Genomic DNA, 22254 nt, shown 5'->3' with positions numbered 1-22254 from the left:
ACTGACCTGACTCTAGAAAAGGCTGAATTGTAGGGACAAGTACCTGTCTCTACCTTGTTGCTCTTTGTAAATCAGACCAAGATAGAAGAGGAATCTGGTTGGAGAGGCCAACTCAGCTTTGTGAATCATTGGCAAAAACATTTTGGCTGTAAAAAGTACATTGGTTGGTCTCAATCCCTAATACTGTCCTTTTTTTAATGAGTTGGCCCCTTTACTATCTGTTGCAGCTCATCACCCATGACACAGTAAAGACATCCTGTTGAGTTGATAGTGTCATAGATATCTAGGATAAAAGAGAAAAGGTAAACTCTGAATGGAAGAGGCAGAATTTGAGCTGAGCTAATCCAGAGGGGATGTTGGGATGACAGAGGCCTGTTATATTTTTTTCTGCCTGTATGTATTTTTTTTTTCCAGGACTGCTGATAAGCTCAGGCTGTGCATTATACCCCTTAGGATGGAATAGCCCGGAGATAATGCAAACGTGTGGGAATGTCTCCAATCAATTTCAGTTAGGTAAGATGGCTTGTGCAAGATGGCAGTGATGGGGAATCAGTTTCTCAAAGTGCTCTTAGAGGGGTCTGTACTTGCTAGTGGTGCTTGCCTGACCCTTTCATTGTGCTAGCTTGTGGGAAGTGGTATCTTGGTTAGTCTCATGTGGCCTTGCTAATTTACAAGGATTGAACATAAATTCTGCTTCTTTAACGATGTCTTACCACACCCTTATGTACTTTTACCCAGAGTTCTGTGACCGATTTAGGGCAACCCTGTCTACAGAGAGCTTCCCTGGTGGCTCAGATGGTAAAGAATCTGCCTATAATGCAGGAGACCTGGGTTTGATCCCTGGGTCCAGAAGATCCCCTGGAGAAGGAAATGGCAGCCCACTCCAGTCCAGAGAATCCCATGGACAGAGGAGCTTAGTGGGCTACAGTCCATGGGTTTGCAAGGAGTTGGACATGACTGAGCGGCTAACAGTTTCAGTTTTATCTACAGAGAGATTCTAAATGCTTAGAGGCTGCAGATCTGTCATCCTTTGAATAAGTCCTAGACTCTATTAGTATTTCTTTCTAGGCAGCTATTTTCCAAATACAAATCAATAGTAGCTCTTCTCACTCTCCACTGAGCATAAAGCAAGAGATAATTTGTTTTATATCATGCATTAGGAACCTAAGTTAAACATTGGGAATTGTTACTGGCATTTTTACATTGTTACTGGCATGTTAATGACAAGAGGTGTTAAATATTAAAATGGGTGACAGAAATAACTTTGGACTCTTCTGTGGTTGCCAACTTCTTTGAGAATGACTTAAGTTCATTATTGTGAATTAGGAATAGATTAGACTCTACATGGAAGATCTCAAAATACTTGTCCAAACTACCAGGATGGAATGTCTAGGTTTCCTTGAGTATTTTCAATTGTAGTAGAGGATTTTGGAACAATGAGGACACCCATTCACTGGAGCTTATGCTCCCATACTTCCCTTTTCTCTCTATTACCTCAGACTGTTTTTTGAGCCTTACCTGACTCATTTTCGGAGGGAGTTGTTTACTGTACAAACATAATATAAGGAAAGGACTGTAGAGAAGATGTGACAAAATGAAGACCCTAGCATGTCCAGTGTTCCTGGCTCAGGGTGGGGCTGACTGTTAAACACAATGATTCTACCATAGGTGAAGGAAGGAGTAAAGAAATTCAAAAAGAAACTTTGGGGGCAGGGACTGAAGAAAAAAGAAGCAAGACACTGGTGCTGCTAACCAGGGTAGAGAAAGCTGAAGATTTAGCACACATCTCTTACTGGGTTCTTACTCCTATAATTCTACTTAAAAAAAAAAAAATAACGGCTTTAACAGAGCATTTTTAGGGCAGTGAAACTGTTCTGTCAGACTCAGTATCTACTATAATGGTGGACACACCCAGGTGGCTCAGTGGTAAAGAATCCACCTGCCAATGCAGGAGACGCAGGTTCAATCCCTGGGTCGGGAAGATCCCTTGGAGAAGGAAATGGCAACCCACTCCAGTATTCTTTCCTGGAGAATCCCATGGACAGAGGAGCCTGGTGGGCTAAAGTCCATGGGATTGCAAAGAGTTGGACACAACTGAGTGACTAAGCACCTTTGTCCAAGCATATTGAATGTATGATACCATGAGTGATTTGTAATATACCCTATGGACTTTGAGTGGTTATGATGTGTCAGTGTTGATTCATCAACCATAAAAAATTTTCCACTCCACTGTGGGATGTTGACAGTGAGGGTGGTCATGGTTGTGGTGGACAGGGTGCAGAGGAGAAATCTCTGTAACTGTCTGCTCAACTTTGCTGTGAACCTAAGACTGCTCTAAAAAGTAAAGTTTATTTTTTTTAACTGAAAAAAGTAACAGTTTTATTGATATAAAATTTGCATAGTATAAAATTTGCCTTTTAAAGTGTACAGTTAGTGGGTTTTACTATATTCACATGGTTGTACAATCACTACTATCCAATTTCAGAATATTTTCAAAACCCCCAAAAGAAACCCCTTACCCATTAGCAGCCACTTCTTATTCCTCCCTGTGCCCAGCCCCTGGCAACCACTGTCAATTTAGATTTGCCTGTTCTGAACATTTCAGATAAATGGAATCATATAACATGTGGCTTTGTGGGTCTGACTCCTTTTACTTAGCATAATGTTTTCAAGGTTCATCCATGTTGTAACTTGTATCAGTACTTCTGCCTTTCATAGATGAATAATATAACATTGTATAGATATATTTTATTTATCCACTTATCAGTTGATGTATGGAGAAGGAAATGGCAACCCACTCCAGTATTCTTGCCTAGAGAATCCCGTGGACAGAGGAGCCTGGTGGGCTGCTGTCCATAGGGTCACACAGAGTCAGACACGACTGAAGCAACTTAGCATGCATGCATGCATTGGAGAAGGAAATGGCAACCCACTCCAGTGTTCTTGCCTGGAGAATCCCAGGGACAGAGGGGTAGCCTGGTGGGCTGCCGTCTATGGGGTCACACAGAGTTGGACACGACTGAAGCGACTTAGCAGCAGCAGCAGCAGCAAATCCTTTGCCAATTTTTAACTGGGTTATTTGCCTTTTTTTGTTGAGTTGTAAGAGTTCTTAATGTATTCTGGACACTAGACCCCTTTCAGAAATATGATTTGCAAGTACTTTCCCTCATTCTGTAGACTGTATTTTCACTTTCTTGATGACATCCTTTGAAATACAAAATTATTTAATTTTAATGAAATCTGCTTTTATCTAATTTTTCTCTTGTGGCTTGTATTTTTGGTGTCATATCTAAGAATACAATTAGTGGTCCCAAATCTAAAATTATGAAGATTGTTTTGGCTACTTTGGCCCCCTTGTGTTTCCCTGTGAATTTTAGGTTCAACTTTTCAATTTCTGCCAAAAAAAAAGTGAGCTGGGATTTTGATAGAGATTGGATTGAATCTATACATCAGTTTGGAGTGTATAACCTCTTTAGTCATTTTAAGTTTCCCAACCCATGAACACAAGATGATGTTCCTGTGAATCAGGTTATCTTAAATCTCTTTTGATGATATTTTTTAGTTTTCAGTATACAAGTCTTACAATTTGTTTGGTGACATGTATCCCTAGGTATTTTGTTGTTTTTGATGATATTGTAAATGGAATTGTTGTCTTAATTTTATTTTTGGATTGCTCATTGTTAGTGTATGTGTGTGTGCTAAGTCACTTCAGTCATATCTGACTCTTTGCAACCCTATGGACTGTTGCCCACCAGGCTCCTCTGTCCATGGGATTCTCCAGGCAAGAATACTGGAGTGGGTTGCCATGCCCTCCTCCAGGGGATCTTTCCAATCCAGGGATCAAACCTGGGTCTCTTGCATCTCCTGCATTGGCAGGTGGGTTCTTCACCACTAGTGCCACCTGGGAAGCCCATGTTAGTGTATAGAAATACAAATGACTTTTCTGGATTGACCTTGTATCCTGCAAGCTTGTAGAACACCTTTGCTAATTCTAATGATTTTTTAGTCGATTGCTTAGGATTTATTATATACCTGATCATGTCATCTGAGAAGAGAGAAGTTTTACATCTTCCTTTCCAATCTTTTCTTTGTGTAATTGCCCTGGCTCGAACCTCCAGGACAATGTTGAATAGAACTTGTGACAGTGAACATCCTTATCTGTGATCTTAGGGGTAAATCATCCAGTTTTTCACCACTAAGTATTGATGTTGACTAGGCTATTTTTGGACTTTCCCAGTGTCTCACCAGTAAAGAATCTGCCTGCAATGCAGGAGACACAGAAGACATGGGTTTGATCCCTGGGTTGGAAAGATCCCCTGGAGGAGGGCATGGAAAACCACTCCAGTATTCTTGCCTGGAGAATCCGATGGACTGAGGAGCCTGATGGGCTACTGTCCATAGGGTTGCAAAGAGTTGGTCACGACTGAAGTGACTGAGCATGGAAGGATAGGCTATTTTCATAGATGGCATTTATTGGGTTGAAAAAGTTTCCTTTTATCTATTCCTAGTGTTGTGTTTTCATCATGAAAAGGTGCTGAATTTTGTCAAGTGATTTTTCTACACCTACTGAGATAATCATATGTTTTTATTGATTGATTTTCATATATTAAACCAACCTTGAATTGGTTTAATTCAAGGAATTAAATTGGGAATTGAATTGAATTTCTGGGACAAATCCTAATTGATCATGGTGTGTAATCCATTTTATATGTTGCTGGATTTGGTTTGCTCATATTTTGCTAAGGATTTTTGCATCTATATTTGTTAACCTGTAGATGTCTTTCTTGAGATGTTGACTGGATTTTTGTATGGGCGTAATATTATTCTAATAGAGTCAGTTGCTGCTTTGATTAAAGTAGCAATAAAATGCCAGAGAGAAAACTGGAGATGTGAGTTGCATGTAATCATTTGGCAATTTTCTGCACCAATCACCACTAAGGACTTAGTTCCCAAAAGGGCAACTTTGTTTATGGCTGTCTCTTTCCCAAGTTGACGGCCTTCAATTGTTTACCATAGGATCATGACTTTTCTCATCTCGTTTATTTACCCTTCTCTCATGCACCATATATTTGCCTAAAGACAATAGTGCCCCTCTTCTTAGTGCACTAAACACTGTGCTCTGTGAATCCATAGGGATGAAGGAATTACAGAATTTTGCTTGAGTCAAGTCCTCCTAGTTCCTTTTTGATTCACTGTTTCATTCTTCCAATTGCTCATGTCTCTTATTCTTCTGAGGCTTGCATTTGCCGCCCATATTCTTCAATAACATGCCCCTATATTAGGACCTTCCTTCAGTTCAGTTCAGTTCAGTCACTCAGTCGTGTCCGACTCTTTGTGACCCCATGGACCACAGCACGCCAGGCCTCCCTGTCCATCACCAACTCCCAGAGTTTACCCAAACTCATGTCCATTGAGTCGGTGATGCCATCCAACCATCTCATCCTCTGTCGTCCCCTTCTCCTCCTGCCTTTAATCTTTCCCAGCATCAGGGTCTTTTCAAATGAGTCAGCTCTTTGCATCAGGTGGACAAAGTATTGGAGTTTAAACTTCAATATCAGTCCTTCCAGTGAACACTCCTTTAGGATTGACTGGTTGGATCTCCTTGCAGTCCAAGGGACTCTCAAAAGTCTTCTCCAACACCACAGTTAAAAGCATCAATTCTTCAGCACTCAGCTTTCTTTATAGTCCAACCTCACATTCATACATGACTACTGGAAAAACCATAGCCTTGACTAGACAGACCTTTGTTGGCAAAGTAGTGCTTTTTAATATGCTGTCTAGGTTGGTCATAACTTTCCTTCCAAGGAGTAAGTGTCTTTTAATTTCATGGCTGCAGTCACCATCTGCAGTGATTTTGGAGCCCCCCAAAATAAAGTCAGCCACTGTTTCCACTGTTTTCCCATCTATTTGCCATGAAGTGATGGGACCAGATGCCATGATCTTAGTTTTCTGAATGTTGAGCTTTAAGCCAACTTTTTCACTCTCCTCTTTCACTTTCATCAAGAGGCTTTTTAGTTCTTCTTCACTTTATGCAATTTGGTGTCATCTGCATATCTGAGGTTATTGATCCCGACAATCTTGATTCTAGCTTGTGCTTCCTCCAGCCCAGCATTTCTCATGATGTACTCTGCATATAATTTAAAAAGCAGGGTGATAATATACAGCTTCCTGGTTAATACTAAAAACATGAGATAACCTGTGCCATTCTTGACACATTTCTAGTCAACTGGCCAAGCATACATGACAATGACAATTCTATTAGCAGTTGTTCCCTTGTAATACAGAGGTGCCAGGAGCAATGGTAAAATATGTAATAGAATTTAAAAGAAATATTTTATGATGTGATGGGAATGCCAAGCTTGGGAATGCCAATGCTAGAAGTATAGCCTTTTTTCTTAGACCTTTCTTTAATACTCTGGAAATTCAGATAGTGTGGAAGCATCCTCACATACCTTAGATATTGTGAGGGTGGATGATAAACTAGAAGAAAAGTACCCTGAGTGTCCAGTCTCCAGGCTTTTGTTCTCTTTTCCTCCAGAGGAAGCGTGGTATACTGGAAGATCATAGAGTTTGAAGTCAAACGACTTGGTTGGTATCCAGGCTCTGCTACCTATGGGGTAAAGTCAGTTGATGTTTGTGTCTCAGTTTTCTTCTCTGTGAAACGGGGGATACTAATGATACCATGGGGTTTTCCATGTGGCTCAGCGGTAAAGAATCTGCCTGCCAATGCAGGAGATGCAGGAGATGTGGGTTTGAGCCCTGGGTTGGGAAGATCCCCAGGAGAAGGAAATGGCAACCCACTCCAGTATTCTTGCCTGGAAATTTCCATGGACAGAGGAGCCTGGTGGGCTAATCATGGAGTGTCGTTGTTGCAATGAAATAAGAAAAAGTGTATTGAAGGACCTAGAACAGTATTTGACTTAAAATAGGTGATGGGTTTCCTTACAAAGTAGAATGTGCTGGGGAGTAGAGAGTCAAATGATGGCATTACATTGATTCTGCTCTAGGCTCTGCACCCTACTATGTGCTCTGTATTTTGGGAAGGGAAAGACTCAGAGACAAGAAAGACATGGACCCTACCCAAGGAACAAAACTTCTTACCCTGACTGGTTTGAGAGAGATGAAGGGGATAGGAAGGACAATAGAAGCAGAGATTTCAGTTGATCTCAACTGATGTCCTAATATACATACTTCAGCTTTGCTGTGATATTCAAATCCTCTTAGAGCTACAGAACTATTATGGGATTCCTTCATACCCAATGGCCTATAAGTATTGGGTACACAAATGAGTCCCATTGAGAATTTAGAGAAGCTAGATACTTCTAAGGTCAGATCACTGTTTTCAAGCAAGTTTATAAAACCATTGTGTTATCTGCAGCATGTGATTCTAAGGTAAGGTCTCTTTGTACTTTATGTACAAAGGTCTTTTTGTACTTTATGAATGGATCACATCTGCAATGTGTTCTCATAAATATGAGCTAATCTGATCCTCAAAAGTGCATGCACAGAAAATGGCAATATGCCTATTTTATAATGAGGAAATCCTGAGATATAGAGAGGTATGGCAATTTGTATAAGGTCACACAGCAAGTTAAAGTCAGAACTATGAGTGGAGCCTGTCTCCTGATTCAATTTCCTGGGTGTACTACATTGACTCTCCCCCTCTCTATTGGTGAGTGTGTGTTTTGAGTCATTTGAGATTTTTCCCCCTTAAAATACACTTTAGCTCTATTGTTTTCAGAAACAAATGTCAGAAACACCATGGAAAATACCCAGTATTTCATCCTGTCTCCTCCACCCCCACCACCTGGACTCAGCCTGAGTTCCCTATCGATATTTTAGTGTAACCAGAGTACAAATAAATAAGGCAGTGACTGGACCTGATGGAATTCTCAAAAGAGTTTCAGTGGAATGAGTATTCATGGGAAATTTTAAAGTGCCTTTGAGTTTGACTTGCATTCATAAAGGCACCTAAATGGTCCTGTAAAACTTGATCATAGAAGAAAGGTATAAAGATACATAGAAAAGTTTTTGTGTTCCAAATTCTAAGATCACATGCAGTCTACCTAAGCCCTCTATCTGGTCTTCTAGGATATCTACTCCTTATGTGTGTTTTATCTTCTTGAGGGAAAGAGATTGTGTGTGTGTGTGTGTGTGTGTGTGAGATAAACAATCTGAGGCAGAGAGGGAAGATATAGGTCTCAAAATAAAAACTTACAGTTGCAAAAAATATCTCAAACCCCTTGCCTTCCAAAAGTTTGAACTCTTTTTTTCCAACCTTCTCCTGTTTCTAGGATCTGCTCTCCTATTTCTCAGTCCATCTTCCAGGTGTCCTGGGGTCCCAGTCCTCCCCTAGTGACTGCTCTACCCCCCTGGAAAATCACTTACCTGGCTCTTACCCACCAGTCAAGCTTAGGGGATTGACTCTCTTCTTCTTCTTCATTTAAAGAAAAAAATAACTTGTATGGAACCACATGACACCCTGAATAGCCAAAGCAATCTTGAGAAAGAAGAACAAAGCTAGAGGCACCATGCACCCTGATTTTGAACTATATTACAAAGTTATAGTAGTCAAAAGCAGTATACTGTTGGTGTAAAAACAGACACATAGATCAATGGAAGAGAACACAGAGCTCAGAAATAAACCCACATGGGTCAGTTAATCTGTGATAATGGAAACAAGAATATGCAATGGGAAAAGGGTAGTCTCTTTAATAAATGGTATCAGGAAATCTTGATGTCCACATGCAAAAGAATGAAACTGGACCACATCTTACACCATACATAAAGAGTAACTCAAACTGGGTTAAAGACTTTAACATAAGACCTGAAACCATAAAACTCCCAGCAGAAGAACGTAGGCAGTAGACTCCCTGACATGGATCTTGGCAATGATTTTCTTGGATTTTACCCCAGACACAAAGGCAACAAAAGCAAAATTAAACAAGTGGAACTACATCAAACTGAACAATGTGTGTACAGCAAAGGAAACCATCAACAAAATGAAAAGGTAACCTACCAAATGGAAGAAAATATTTGCAAGTCAGATATCTGATAAGCTGCTAGAGAGAGAGAAGTCATATAAATCAATAATTTAAAAAATCTAATTTAAATATGGTCAAAGGATATGAATAGACATTTTTCAAAAAAAGATATGCAGATGACTGATGTCCAATAGGTACACAGAAATGTGCTCAACATCACGAATCATCAAGGAAATGCAAATAAAATCCACAGTGAGATGTCACCTCACACCTGTCAGAATGGCTATCATCAAAAAATACAGGAAATAACAAGTGTTGGTGAGGATGCAGAGAAAAGGGAACATTTGTACACTGTTGGTGGGAATGTAAATTGGTATAGCCACTATGGAAAACAGTATGGAGGTTCCTCAAAAAATTAAAAATAGAACTACCATATGATCTAGCAATTCCACTTCTGGGTATTTATTCAAAGGAAACAAAAACTTACTTGAAAAGATATTTGCACCCCTATGTTCATTGCAGAATTATTTACAATAGACATGACATAGAAACAACCTTACCATGTCCACCAATGAATGAATATATAAAGAAAATGTATACAATGGAATATTATTCAGCCTTGGAAAGCAGAGCCTTAGAAAGCAAGGAAATCTTGACATTTGCAACAACATGGATGGACCTTGAGGCCATTATGCTAAGTGAAATATCAGTAAGTCAGACAGACAAATACAAGTACTGTGTGATCTGAAAAAAACAACCAATGACAAAAGATAAAAATAAATTCTTAGATACCAAAAATAGGTTGGTCATTGCCAAAGGCCAGGAGTGGGCACTGGGTGAAATGGGTAAATGGAGTCAAAAGGTATAAACTTCTGTTTATAAAATGTGTAAGTACTAGCCATGTAATGTATGCATGGTTATTATAGTTAATGATGTCTGCTTAGTCACGTCTGACTCTATGACCCCATGGACTGTAGCCCACCAGGCTCCTCTCTCCATGGGATTTCCAGGCAAGAATCCTGAGTGGGTAGCCATTTCCTTCTCCAGGGGATCTTCCTGATCCAGGGATCAAACCTGGGTTTCCTGCACTGCAGGCAGATTCTTTGCCACCTGAGCCATCAGGGAAGTCATATTTTATGATACGATATTGTATATTTGAAAGTTGCTAAAAGAGTAGATCTTAACATTTCTCATCATAAGAAAAAAATATGTGGTGATGGATGTTAACTAGACTTACTGTGGTGATTATTTCATAATATATGCATATAGTGAATCATTATGTTGTACGTCTGAAACTAATATAATTTTATATGTCAATTGTATCTCAATAAAAATAAATTAATAAATCATATTTTAAATAGAAAAAAAGAATCATGAGCTTGAACTGAAACTTACAAGGAGAGGGACCGTGCAGATCAATCAGTGGTCTCATTTATAGCTAATAAGATCCAATAAGCACAGTGACTTTCTCAAGTCCTCACTAGGGATTTGAGACTAGTTCACTGACCCTCATATATACTACTAAGATGTTGCTCAATGGCAATCCAATATCTGTTTGTTAAATGTATCACCTATTCAGTAAGAAGGGAAAAGTCAGACAACGGCTGCCAGCAATAGCCAAGTGCAAATTTCCTCACACTTAAATTTGACTAAGTAAATGAAAGATATAAGCTGAGAAAGGTGTTTTGATGGTTTTTAATTGAACTCTAGATATCAAATAAAGATTTCATGGACTTGATCCATACAAATGAATCTATCTTGGTTCAACTTTAGCTTTGATGCATTTAATGCCGTCTTCACCAAGCCTTTAATTGGCTTCACCAAGAGTAGGAGCCAGAGAAGAACCCATGAGAGGATTGCCTACTGGTAAAAGTGGGCTTTATCATCACTACACCCTTAGTTCTGTGATCTTGGGCAAATCTTTTAGCATTTGGGAGCTTATTGCTACTTCCTGGGGTTGTTGTGAGGATCAAATGACGTTACACATGCAAAACACCTAGCACAGGGTTTTGAATATAGTAACCTGTCAATAGTTGTTGTCTGGTATCATCATCATCATCATTATAATGATACCAGTTGTTGAAATGAAAAGGTTCCCAGTACTTTAGTTTTCAGAAAAAGCCTCTATTACAGCAAGGAGCCACTTGTACAAAGCATGATAAATAACAACACAGGCTAATAGTATAAAGACCTGGATTCAAATGTGAGCCCTGCCACTTAAATAGTTGTGCATCTCTGGGTGCACTACTCAACCTCTCTGCATTTCCATTAATGGAGATGGATAAAAATATGTTTTTTCCTAAGGTTATTGAGAAGGTTAAGTGAAGTAAAACATGCATAAAAACATTTAGTACACTCAGTCAGTCAGTTCAGTCACTCAATCATGTCTGACTCTTTGCGACCCCATGGACTGCAGCACACCAGGCTTCCCTGTCCTTCACCAACTCCCGGAGCTTACTCAAATTCATGTCCATCGAGTTGGTGATGCCATCCAACCTCTGTCGTCCCCTTCTCCTCCTGCCTTTAATCTTTCCCAGCATCAGGATCTTTTCCAATGAGTCAGTTGTTTGCATCAGGCAGCCAAAGTATTGGAATTTCAGCCTTCAGTACTTCCAATGAATATTCAGGACTGATTTCCTTTAGGATGGACTGGTTGCTCTCCTTGCAGTCCAAGGGATTCTCAAGAGTCTTCAACAACACCACAGTTCAAAAGCATCAATTCTTCGGCGCTCAGCTTTCTTTATAATCCAACTCTCACATCCATACATGACTACTGGAAAAACCATAGCTTTGACTAGACAGACCTTTGTTGGCAAAGTAATGTCTCTGCTTTTTAATATGCTGTCTAGGTTAGTCATAGCTTTTCTTCCAAGGAGTAAGTGTCTTTTAATTTCATGGCTGCAATCACCATCTGCAGTGATTTTGGAGCCCCCCAAAATAAAGTCTCTCACTGTTTCCATTGTTTCCCCATCTATTTGCCATGAAGTGATGGGACCGGATGCCATGATCTTAGTTTTCTGAATGTTGAGATTTAAGCCAACTTTTTCACTGTCTTCTTTCACTTTTATCAAGAGGCTCTTTAGTTCTTTGCTTAGGTTGCACTAAATATAACCTGCTATTAGTAGGTGATCAGCCCATTTCTCAAGAGCCTCTTTGGAGAGGATGTCCCAGGCTTGACTTCTGGGAGAGCGAGTGGGAGGGACCCAGTCAGCTTGATAAAGACCCACAACAGAGGCTACCTAAAGGCCTTGTGTATGCTCCCTGTTTCCTCTCTAGAGGCCCATTTCCTCTATTTTCCCATCATTTCCTGTCATTCTTGCCAGTTCAAAGCCTTTTACGGTGACTCGGAGTTTAGCTTTTATGGTTTCAGTTTACAGGGATTTCCTGTTACCTTTCCTCTCTGCCAGTTTCCTTCTTTAGGAACGGAGTTTTCTGGTGCTCACCAGAGCACAATAGAACAGCTTAATACATGCTCATTGTCCACAGAGGGGCAGCAGAGTGTGGTGGAAATAGCCCTTGCCTGGGTATCAGAACAGTTGGGTTTTAATTTCCTGAGCTTGCTTGGGCATGTCACTTTCCCATCCTGAGCCTTGGTTTCCCTGTTTTGACATAGAGAGCCTTGGACTAGCTGAAGAACAACCAGAGGCCCCAAATACCTACTGAGTTCCTTGTCATGACCCGCCTACCTTTTTTTTTTTTAATCTTCTATTTTATGTATTTTTAAAAAATGTTACATGACATTATTACATGCTTTTATAAAAAAGAAAACCCACAATTGTACATATAGCTGCTGATGTAAAGAATCAATTATCCTGCTTCACACATGCTTCATGTGGGATGAATTTGACGAGTTAAATAATATGTTTTTATTTTTTTATCTAAACCTTCCTGCCAGCCAGACACACTCCCTGTTTTTCTAAACAGTTTCTCACTTTCACATGAGCATTAGCACAATCCACAAACCTTCATGGCATATGGGTGCAATTATCTTTTCTCCTGAGGAGGTAAGTCAACCGATTTGGAGAAGTGTTTCCCTAGGCCTCCAATGGCGTCAGCCACGGGAATGGTGTCTTAGGGTTTCAGTCATGCAGTGCTGGCTATCCCACCTACATTTGTGTGGAGACACTTGATCCAATTTCATATTTACTTTGTTCTTAAAAAACCAGAAAGATAGTGATGAAATAAGCCAATCTACTTAAGGCAACCCTCCTAGAAGAGAGGAACTTTAGTATCAGTCACCCATGGCATCACCAATTTCAATGGACATGAATTTGAGCAAACTCTGGGAGATAGTGGAGGACAGGGAAGCCTGGTGTGCTGCAATCCATGGGGTCACAAAGAGTCAGACATGACTTAGCAACTGAACAACAACATGGGGGTGGAGTCCAAGGATTGGCCAAAGGCATTGCCAAAAGCATCTCATTGATGAGCAGCATCAACTAGAATGCCCTGGGCAACCAGTCCTTCCAGAAAACTTGTGGTTCAGGTGTTGCTTAAGGTTTTTCAGTTGCCCTCCTAGTTCACCCAGAGAGGAGTCTCCACCCAGAGAGGAGTCTCTACCCAGAGAGGAGTCTCCACCCAGAGAGGTAGCTGAGCTAAGCTGGGGGAGGAAGGAGGGAATCAGTGGATGAGGGAGAAACTTAATTCAACTGTGGATCCCTGGTACCTGGCACGCTCTTGGCACTCTCTAAATGTTGCATTGAGTAGAATGAACAAATTGTAGAGTGGTTCTGTTGCCATCTTACTGTGTGACCATAGCCAAGTGATTTAGTTCTTTATTTTTTGGGTGTTTCAATTGAAATACATTTAGTATATAACATTGTATAAATATAAGCTGTACAACATGTTAGTTTAATACATTTATATATTATAATATGATTGGCATTGTAGTGATCACTAGCACCTATATTACATTGTGTAATTATAATTTCTTTGTAGTGGTTGTAATAATTATGTTCTGGTCTCTTGGCAAGTTTGGTGACCATAATACAGTATTGTTTTCTATATTCACTGTACTGTGTATTAGATCTCAAGGTCTTATTTAATATTTGTTGCAAGTTTGTATCCTTAATATCTGTCCTCTTCTCTCACCCCCAGCCCCTGGTAACCATTTTATTCTCTTTTTTTTTTTTATGATTTTGGCTTTTATAGAGTCCACATACAGAGTTCAGTTCTTTACACCTATTTCCCTATGGCTGAAGTGAGGATAATTTTATCTACTTTCAGAGATGGTTTTGTTCATGAAATGACAAAGTCTACCTGAACCTGATTTATGAAAACAATGCCCAAGTGTAAGTGATAAAACATGAGAAAGCTGCTTTGTTAACTTCTTCCTCCCTCTCATTTCAGTAGCTAAAATTCAGGGCAAGTTTTTTCACTGACCATCTTCTATTAAAAATAGAGACAAACTTGAAGTAATGAGGTTCTACACATCTCATGGAATGCTAAGCTATTTCCATTTTGAATTTAATAGAAAAAATAATGGTTCTTATAGACATTTCTGTCTTTCCTGAAATTCCCCATATGAGAGGAGGGTGCTTACCCCTGGAGTAGTTAATCTCTAGAGTGATGTCTAACCTGGTGACTCCAGAGTGAGTGTCATATGTGCTAAGTCACTTCAGTCGTGTCTGATTCTTTGCGACCCCATGGACTGTAGCCCACCAGGCTCCTCTGTCCATGGGATTCTCCAGGCAAGAATACTGGAGTGGGTTGTCATGCCCTCCTCCAGGGGATCTTCCTAACCCAGGGATTGAACCTGTGTCTCTTATGTCTCCTGCATTGGCAGGTGAGTTCTTTACCACTAGCGCCACCTGGAGGGAGACAAGCTCTAAAAAGGCCCCAAGGGCAGGTCCTCAGCTTCACTTGGCTTTATTTCCTTACCCAGTGTCCTGCAGAGGGTCTAGTAGGCTCACGGAAACAATTATGAACCAGTTGTCTATACATCAGACCACCATGAGGTGGCAGTAAAGTCAGGCGGATTTCTTCTGTTCTCTGCCGCTTTCCCGGTCCTGCCTCTGGTCCTCCGGTCAAAGAATATTATTCACGCTTCATTTCTTTGTTCCTGTTTTCCTCCACTTGATTTCCCTTTATAAACCTCAACATTGGCTTTCTTTGTTCCCCTCACCTTTAATGAGTGTTGTCTTTCCCTGCTACTCAAGGATTATACTGTATCCTAAACCTTTGTTTTAAAATCAGAAACCATTTTTTAATTCAGTTCAGTTCAGTTCAGTCGCTCAGTCGTGTCCGACTCCTTGTGACCCCATGGACTGCAGCACGCCAGGCCTCCCTATCCATCACCAACTCCCGGAGCTTACTCAAACTTATGTCCATTGAGTCGGTGATGCCATCCAACCATTTCATCCTCTGTCGTCCCCTTCTCCTCCTGCCTCAATCTTTCCCAGCATCAGGGTCTTTTCAAATGAGTCAGTTCTTCCCATCAAGTGGCCAAAGTATTGGAGTTTCAGCTTCAGCATCAGTCCTTCCAATGAATATTTAGGACTGATTTCCTTTAGGATGGACTGGTTGCTCTCCTTGCAGTCCAAGGGACTTTCAAGAGTCTTTCTCCAACACCACAGTTCAAAAGCATCAATTCTTTGGTGCTCAGCTTTCTTTATAGTCCAACTCTCACATCCATACATGACTACTGGAAAAACCATAGCTTTGACTAGACAGATCTTTTTTGGCAAAGTAATGTCTCTGCTTTAAAATGCTGTATAGGTTGGTCATAATTTTTCTTCTAAGGAGCAAGCGTCTTTTCATTTCATGGCTGCAATCACCATCTGCAGTGATTTTGGAGCCCCAAAATATAAAGTCTATCACAATTTACACTGTTTCGCCATCTACTGGCCATGAAGTGATGGGACCAAATGCCATGATCTTAGTTTTCTGAATGTTGAACTTTAAGCCAACTTTTTCACTCTCTTCTTTCACCTTCATCAAGAGGCTCTTTAGTTCCTCTTCACTTTCTGCCATAAGGGTGATGTCATCTGCATATCTGAGGTTATTGATATTTCTCCTGGAAATCTTGATTCCAGCTTATGCTTCATCCAGCCCAGCATTTCTCATGATATACTCTGCATATAAGTTAAATAAGCAGGGTGACAATATACAGCCTTGATGTACTCCTTTCCTGATTTGGAACCAGTCTGTTGTTCCATGTCCAGTTCTAACTGTTGCTTCCTGACCTGTATACAGATTTCTTAAGAGGCAGGTTAGGTGGTCAGATGGTATAATTTTTAAATTAGGGGTGTTAATACTGCAGCAACCATTTCACTGGATTCTTGTGATAAAATGAAATTATATACCTAAAACATTTAGTACAGTGCCTCCACTCATTAGGCTGACCCAGAAGGAATTTTTTTTAAGTAAAATGAAATGTGTTTTAAAGGTGGGAACCAGAAAGAAAACTGGGGACAACTTCTGCACATGCTAAAATAAATTCTCTGGCAAAGTTAATGATACAGGGGTGAAAATATATGTCTGTGTATTGTGTCATATGACTTTTCCAAACTATCTTCTCCAAGCCCCATCCAGGTGAACTGGAAAGAATTGTGTACAAATATATCTTTCAAATGAAAGCCCCTACCACTGCACTGAGCATACCGTAGATTCTCAATAAATGTTGATTCTCTCCTACTTTTTACCTAAAAGCTCTTAATATGATCTGGTTCAGGTGGTTCCCCAGTGCACTGTACATAACAATCATTTGGGCCCTCTCCCCAAAGATAACAATTCTGTACATCTGGAGTGGAGCCTAGGAATCTGTGTTGTAAAGCTCTTTTGTAAAGCTCTTCCTGGACACTTTTGGGAACTAGTGAATTAGTTGAAAAGTGTTTAGCTGAGAGAAAACAGAGCTGAGAAGTATTGATCATTCTAGGTGCCATGCTAAGTGCTTTGTATGTGTCATCTCATTTGATCTTCACAGCTGCTCTGAGAGGTAGGTGGTGTCACTTCTATTTTCCCCATGGGGGACCTGAAACTCGGAAAGGTTAAATGCCTTGCCTAGAGATTCAGCAAATGACAGGGCATGGTTTCAAACACAGTTACTCGTAATCCTCATTCCAGGTCCTTCTCCCTGTACCACAGACTTTCCAAGCACACGTGGGCCTGGTCCTGTCTCTACCCTCTGACCAAGTGAAAATCTTGGTCAAACACTTCACCTGGCTGCTCATTTCCTTCCTTGATAACACTATTCTTGCCTCTGACTTGGACTTGATGAATGAATAAAACAAAAGAAAGAGAATTAAATGAGATAATGAATGGAAAAACTAGTTTGTAAAGTGCTATACACATATTGTATTATTTGTGGCATTGGTTATTATTTAATCTCTAAGTCATGTCAAACTCTTTTGCAACTCCATGAACTGTAGTCTACCAGGCTCTGCTGTCCATGGAATTTCCCAGGCAAGAATACTGGACTGGGTTGCCATTTCCTCCTTCAGGGGATCTTCCCAAACCAGGGATCGAACCTGTGTCTCCTGCATTAGTAGGCAGATTCTTTACCACTGAGCCACCTGGGAGATAAGGCATTGGTTATTGCTTAGGGATCCTGGATCTCAGGAAAGTGCATATGGCCTATATCTATTGACCAATGGAACCTGGAAGGAAATAGCTGAAACACAAAGCTGGCATTGCTGGTATGGCATGAAGTCAATAGCTGGAATGAGGGTGCATTCACTCCTGAGTTCTGAGGTAGGTCAGCTTGCCAGGTCTAGCTTTTTAGCACTTATAAGTATTTGAATATTATGTCAAAAATAGATAACAGTCACTCAATAAGCATATTCTGGACACTTACTGTATACAAGATGCTGAATGGAGCGCTGTACATAATTCACAGAACTCAGGATTACAGTCTTCAAGGAGCTTGTAGTTTATTTGAGGAGACATGATATATATATATAAAACAATGGCTATCTAATGAATGTGACCATAGTAATATCAACCCCAAACTATAAGGATGCTGGTCATCAGAAGGAATAAATAGTGCTAACAAAGGCATACAGTGAGAACCCCATAATCTATCTTCTTTCCCTTAGTATCAGTTCTTATCTGGATTACAGAAAATAGCCCCTGACTTTCTCTCTCTCTCTATTCCTCAAGATACTACACATGACTGCCCTGATCTGTCTCCCATTCTGTGTCCAAAAGTGATGTTTCAAAACTGCAAATCTGATGTCATTCTCACTATTTGGCAATGGTTTCCCCACTGCCTTAAGGATAAACCCCAGACTCCCTTACATGGTCCACAGGGACCCCGACCATCATTTCCATCACCACCCAAGCTTATCTTGCCCAGCCACCCTGAAAATATCGTGTTCTTTCAAACTTTGGCAACCTTGCATGTGTTCTGCCCGTTGTTCAAAAGTACCCTTCTCACCTTCCTCACCTTGTTGTTGTTGTTGATCAGTCACTCAGTCGTATCAGTCTTTGTGACCCCATGGACTGCAGCATGCCAGGCTTCCCTGCCCTTCACCATCTCCCAGAACTTGCTCAACTTATGTCCATTGAGTTGATGATGCCATCCAACCATCTCATCCTCTGTCATCCCCTTCTCCTCCTGCTCTTTTATCTTTCCCAGCATCAGGGTCTTTTCCAGTGAGTCGGCTCTTTGCACTCAGGTGGCTAAAGTATTGGAGCTTCAGCTTCAGCATTAGTCCTTCCAATTAATATTCAGGGTTGATTTCCTTTAAGATTGACTAGTTTGATCTCCTTGCAATCCAAGGGACTCTCAAGAGTCTTCTCCAGCACCACAGTTTGAAAGCATTAATTCTTCAGTGCTCAGCCTTCTTTATGGTCCAACTCTCACATCCATACATGACTACTGGAAAAACCATAGCTTTGACTATACAGACCTTTGTTGGCAAAGTAATATCTCTGCTTTTTAATATGCTGTCTAGGTTGTCATAGCTTTTCTTCCAAGGAGCAAGCATCTTTTAATTTCATGGCTGCAGTCACCATCTGCAGTGATTTTGGAGCAGCCCCCAAAAATAAAGTCTCTCACTGTTTCCATTGTTTCCCCATCTATTTGCCATAAAGTGATTGGACCAGATGCCATGATATTTGTTTTTTAAATGTTGAGTTTTAAGTGAGCCTTTTCACTCTTGACTTGTTCACCTTCATCAAGAGGCTCTTTAGTTCCTCTTTGCTTTCTGCCATAAGGGTGGTATCATCTGCATATCTGAAGTTATTGATATTTCTCCCAACAATTTTGATTCTGGCTTGAGCTTCATCTAGCCCGGCATTTAGTATGATATAGTCTGCATATAAGTTAAATAAACAGGGTGACAATATACAGCCTTGATATACTCCTTTCCCAATTTGGAATCAGTCCGTTGTTCCATGTCTGGTTCTAACTATTGCTTCTTGACCTGCATACAGATTTCTCAGGAGGCAGGTAAGGTGGTCTGGTATTCCCATCTCTTTAAGAATTTTCCACAGTTTTTTTTGTGATCCACACAATCAAAGGCTTTAGTGTAGTCAATGAAGCAGAAGTGGATGTTTTTCTGGAATTCTCTTGCTTTTTCTATGATCCAATGGATGTTGGCAATTTGATCTCTGGTTCCTCTGCCTTTTCTAAATCCAGCTTGAACATCTGGAAGTTTCCAGTTCATATACTGTTGAAGCCAACTTGGAGAATTTTTAGCATGACCTTTCTAAATGTGAAATGAGTGCATGTGAAATGAGTGCAATTGTGTAGTAGTGAAAAATTCTTTGGCATTGCCTTTCTTTGGGATTGGAATGAAAACTGACCTTATCCAGTCCTGCGACCACTACTGAGTTTTTCAAATTGCTGGCATATTGAGTGCAGCACTTTCACACAGTATCATCTTTTAGGATTTGAAATAGCTCAGCTATAATTCCATCACCTCCACTAGCTTTGTTTGTAGTGATGCTTCCAAAGGCCCACTTGACTTCACATTTCAGGATGTCTGGCTCTAGGTGAATGATCATACCATCGTGGGTTATCCAGGTCATTAAGATCTCTTTTGTATAGCTCTTCTGTGTATTCTTGCCACCTCTTCTTAATCTCTTCTGCTTCTGTTAGGTCCATACATTTCTGTTGTTTATTGTGCCCATCTTTGCATGAAATGTTCCCTTGATATCTCTAATTTTCTTGAAGACATCTCTAGTTTTTCCCATTCTCTATTTCCTTGCATAGTTCACTTAGGAAGGCTTTCTTATTTCTCCTTGCTATTCTTTAGAACTCTGTATTCAATGAGTATATCTTTTCTTTTCTCCTTTGCCTTTCATTTCTCTTCTTTTCTCAGCTTTTTGTAAGGCCTCCTCAGTCATCCATTTGCCTTTTTGAATTTCTTTTTGGGGATTATTTTCATCACTGCCTCCTGAACAATGTTATGAACTTCTGTCCACAGTTCTTCAGGTACTCTGTCAGATCTAATCTCTTGAATCTATTTGTCACTTCCACTGTATAATCATAAGGGATTTGATATAGGTCATACCTGAATGGCCTAGTGGTTTTCCCTACTTTTTTCAATTTAAATCTGAATTTTGCAATAAAGGGTTCATGATCTGAGCCACTGTCAGCTCCTGGTCTTCCTCACCTACCTTATTTTTCTTGAAAACACCCTGCCCCATTCAAACTGTATTTGACCCCCCTCATCTGTACCCTTTTGTCATTCTACGTCATAACACTCATCACATTAATACTGTATTTCTTTGTTCTGCATCTGTCTCTGGTACCCTTTTACTCATCCGATTTGTTGATCTTGCATATGTGAGAACAACATGTTTAAAGAGCTTAACGCAGTGCCTGGCACATGGAGGCATTTGACCAATATTAGCTATTTCTATTCCAGTTACAGACCTAATTAGCTGAGAAACTTCAGGTGAATGCAAGAAGAGGTCTATTGAGCAGATGTTAGAGAAGAGGAGCTATTTTTTAAATTTATAGATGTCAAATATCCTAGAGAGCTCATACTGAGTCAGAGGTCCAACACTTTCTTAGCTGTTTTTTTTTTAAACCTGTCTCTTGGGGAGAGTACGTGTCTAGGCTCTTTGGGCTGCGATGAGAGATACCAAAGACTGGGTAGCTTATAAACAACAGAATGTTTTTCTCTCAGTTCTGGAGGTTGGCCAGTTCAGGATCAATGTGTCAGCAGATTCAGTGTCTGGTAAGGAAATGCTTCCTTATTTGGTACATTACCATCCTCTTACTGTATTTCACATGGCAGAAGGGGGCAAGGGAACTCTCCTCCTTTATAAGAAGACTAATTCCATTCATTAAGGCTCTGTCCTCATGACCTGATCACCTCCCAAAGGCTCCACCTTCAAAGGCCATCACACTGAGCATTAGCATTTAACTTAGGAATTTGGGGGACACAGACTTTTAGTCTACAGTAATTCCCAAAGTTCTTGTGAGGAGGTGCTCCAAGTGTCCTGTGTGTGCTCGATTGTTTCAGTCATGTCCAACTCTTTGCAGCCCCATGGACTGTAGCCTGTCAGGCTCTCTGTCCATGAAAATTCCCAGGTAAGAATAATGGCATGGGTTGCTATGTCCATCTCAAGGGGATCTTCCTGACCCAGGGATCAAACCTGAGTCTCCTGCAGTTCCTGCATTGGCAGGGAATTTTTTACCACTGAGCCTCCAGTGAACCCTAAGTGTAGTTGATGGAGTATACAAAGGACAACACAGAGTGACATGGAGGTCTTTTTAGGGGTAAGTAGGGGGTCAATCTTGGTAAAGACCCAGTAGCATAATTTATATTGGTCTGAGACATAATTCCTTCTCCTCACTCCCGGTGGAATAAAAAACATGAGCAGAGTAGCTGGACCTCAGGCTAGTGATGCAAGAAATGATATAAATAGGAAAAGCAGGTTGGCAAAGTATGAGGATAGATGAGAATCAAATGCTCAGTAGTGGTGGGGCAGATTTCAATAGAACTCAATTTGTTTAGCAGAAGTTTGTGTAAAAGCAAGAAAACAATCAACCAAATGAGGACATCTCTGTCACCATGAGGACTTGATTCTACAGAGTGCTACCCTGACTTTCTAGAAAGCACTCTGGTCTTCCCTTGCTTTTTAGAACATCAGGTTGGACAAAGATGGGGTTGGCAGCTCAGAATGTCCTATCTCCCTGGCAGACCTGACTGAGCCAGCCAAATAGTGGCTACTAGCAATAATATGGTTACCTGAACTACTGAAGTTTTCAGAAGTTTTCTTGTTTGTTTGCTTTGCCTTCCTCTCTAACAAGGGAGCCTGAGAGGCTCCTGGAATCTTCCATAGGCTTCCAATCTAAGCTCCTACTGATACT

The 22254-nt window shown here is 40.5% G+C and overlaps 1 protein-coding gene across 1 annotated transcript in view; it reads left to right on the top strand.

The window, feature by feature from the left end:
• Positions 1–22254, top strand: part of LHFPL1 (LHFPL tetraspan subfamily member 1) — a 51896-nt gene that overhangs the window by 13497 nt on the left and 16145 nt on the right. The window contains exon 2 of the mRNA XM_020882807.2: positions 415–513. Coding sequence (XP_020738466.2) covers positions 415–513 — 99 coding nt within the window. The remainder of the gene's footprint in view (positions 1–414; positions 514–22254) is intronic.

The sequence above is a fragment of the Odocoileus virginianus genome, unplaced genomic scaffold (genome assembly GCF_023699985.2).
Source record: "Odocoileus virginianus isolate 20LAN1187 ecotype Illinois unplaced genomic scaffold, Ovbor_1.2 Unplaced_Scaffold_1, whole genome shotgun sequence".
Classification (NCBI taxonomy): Eukaryota; Metazoa; Chordata; class Mammalia; order Artiodactyla; family Cervidae; genus Odocoileus; species Odocoileus virginianus.
Note: the sequence above shows the minus strand (reverse complement) of the source record. Positions and strands in the feature narration are given on the sequence as shown.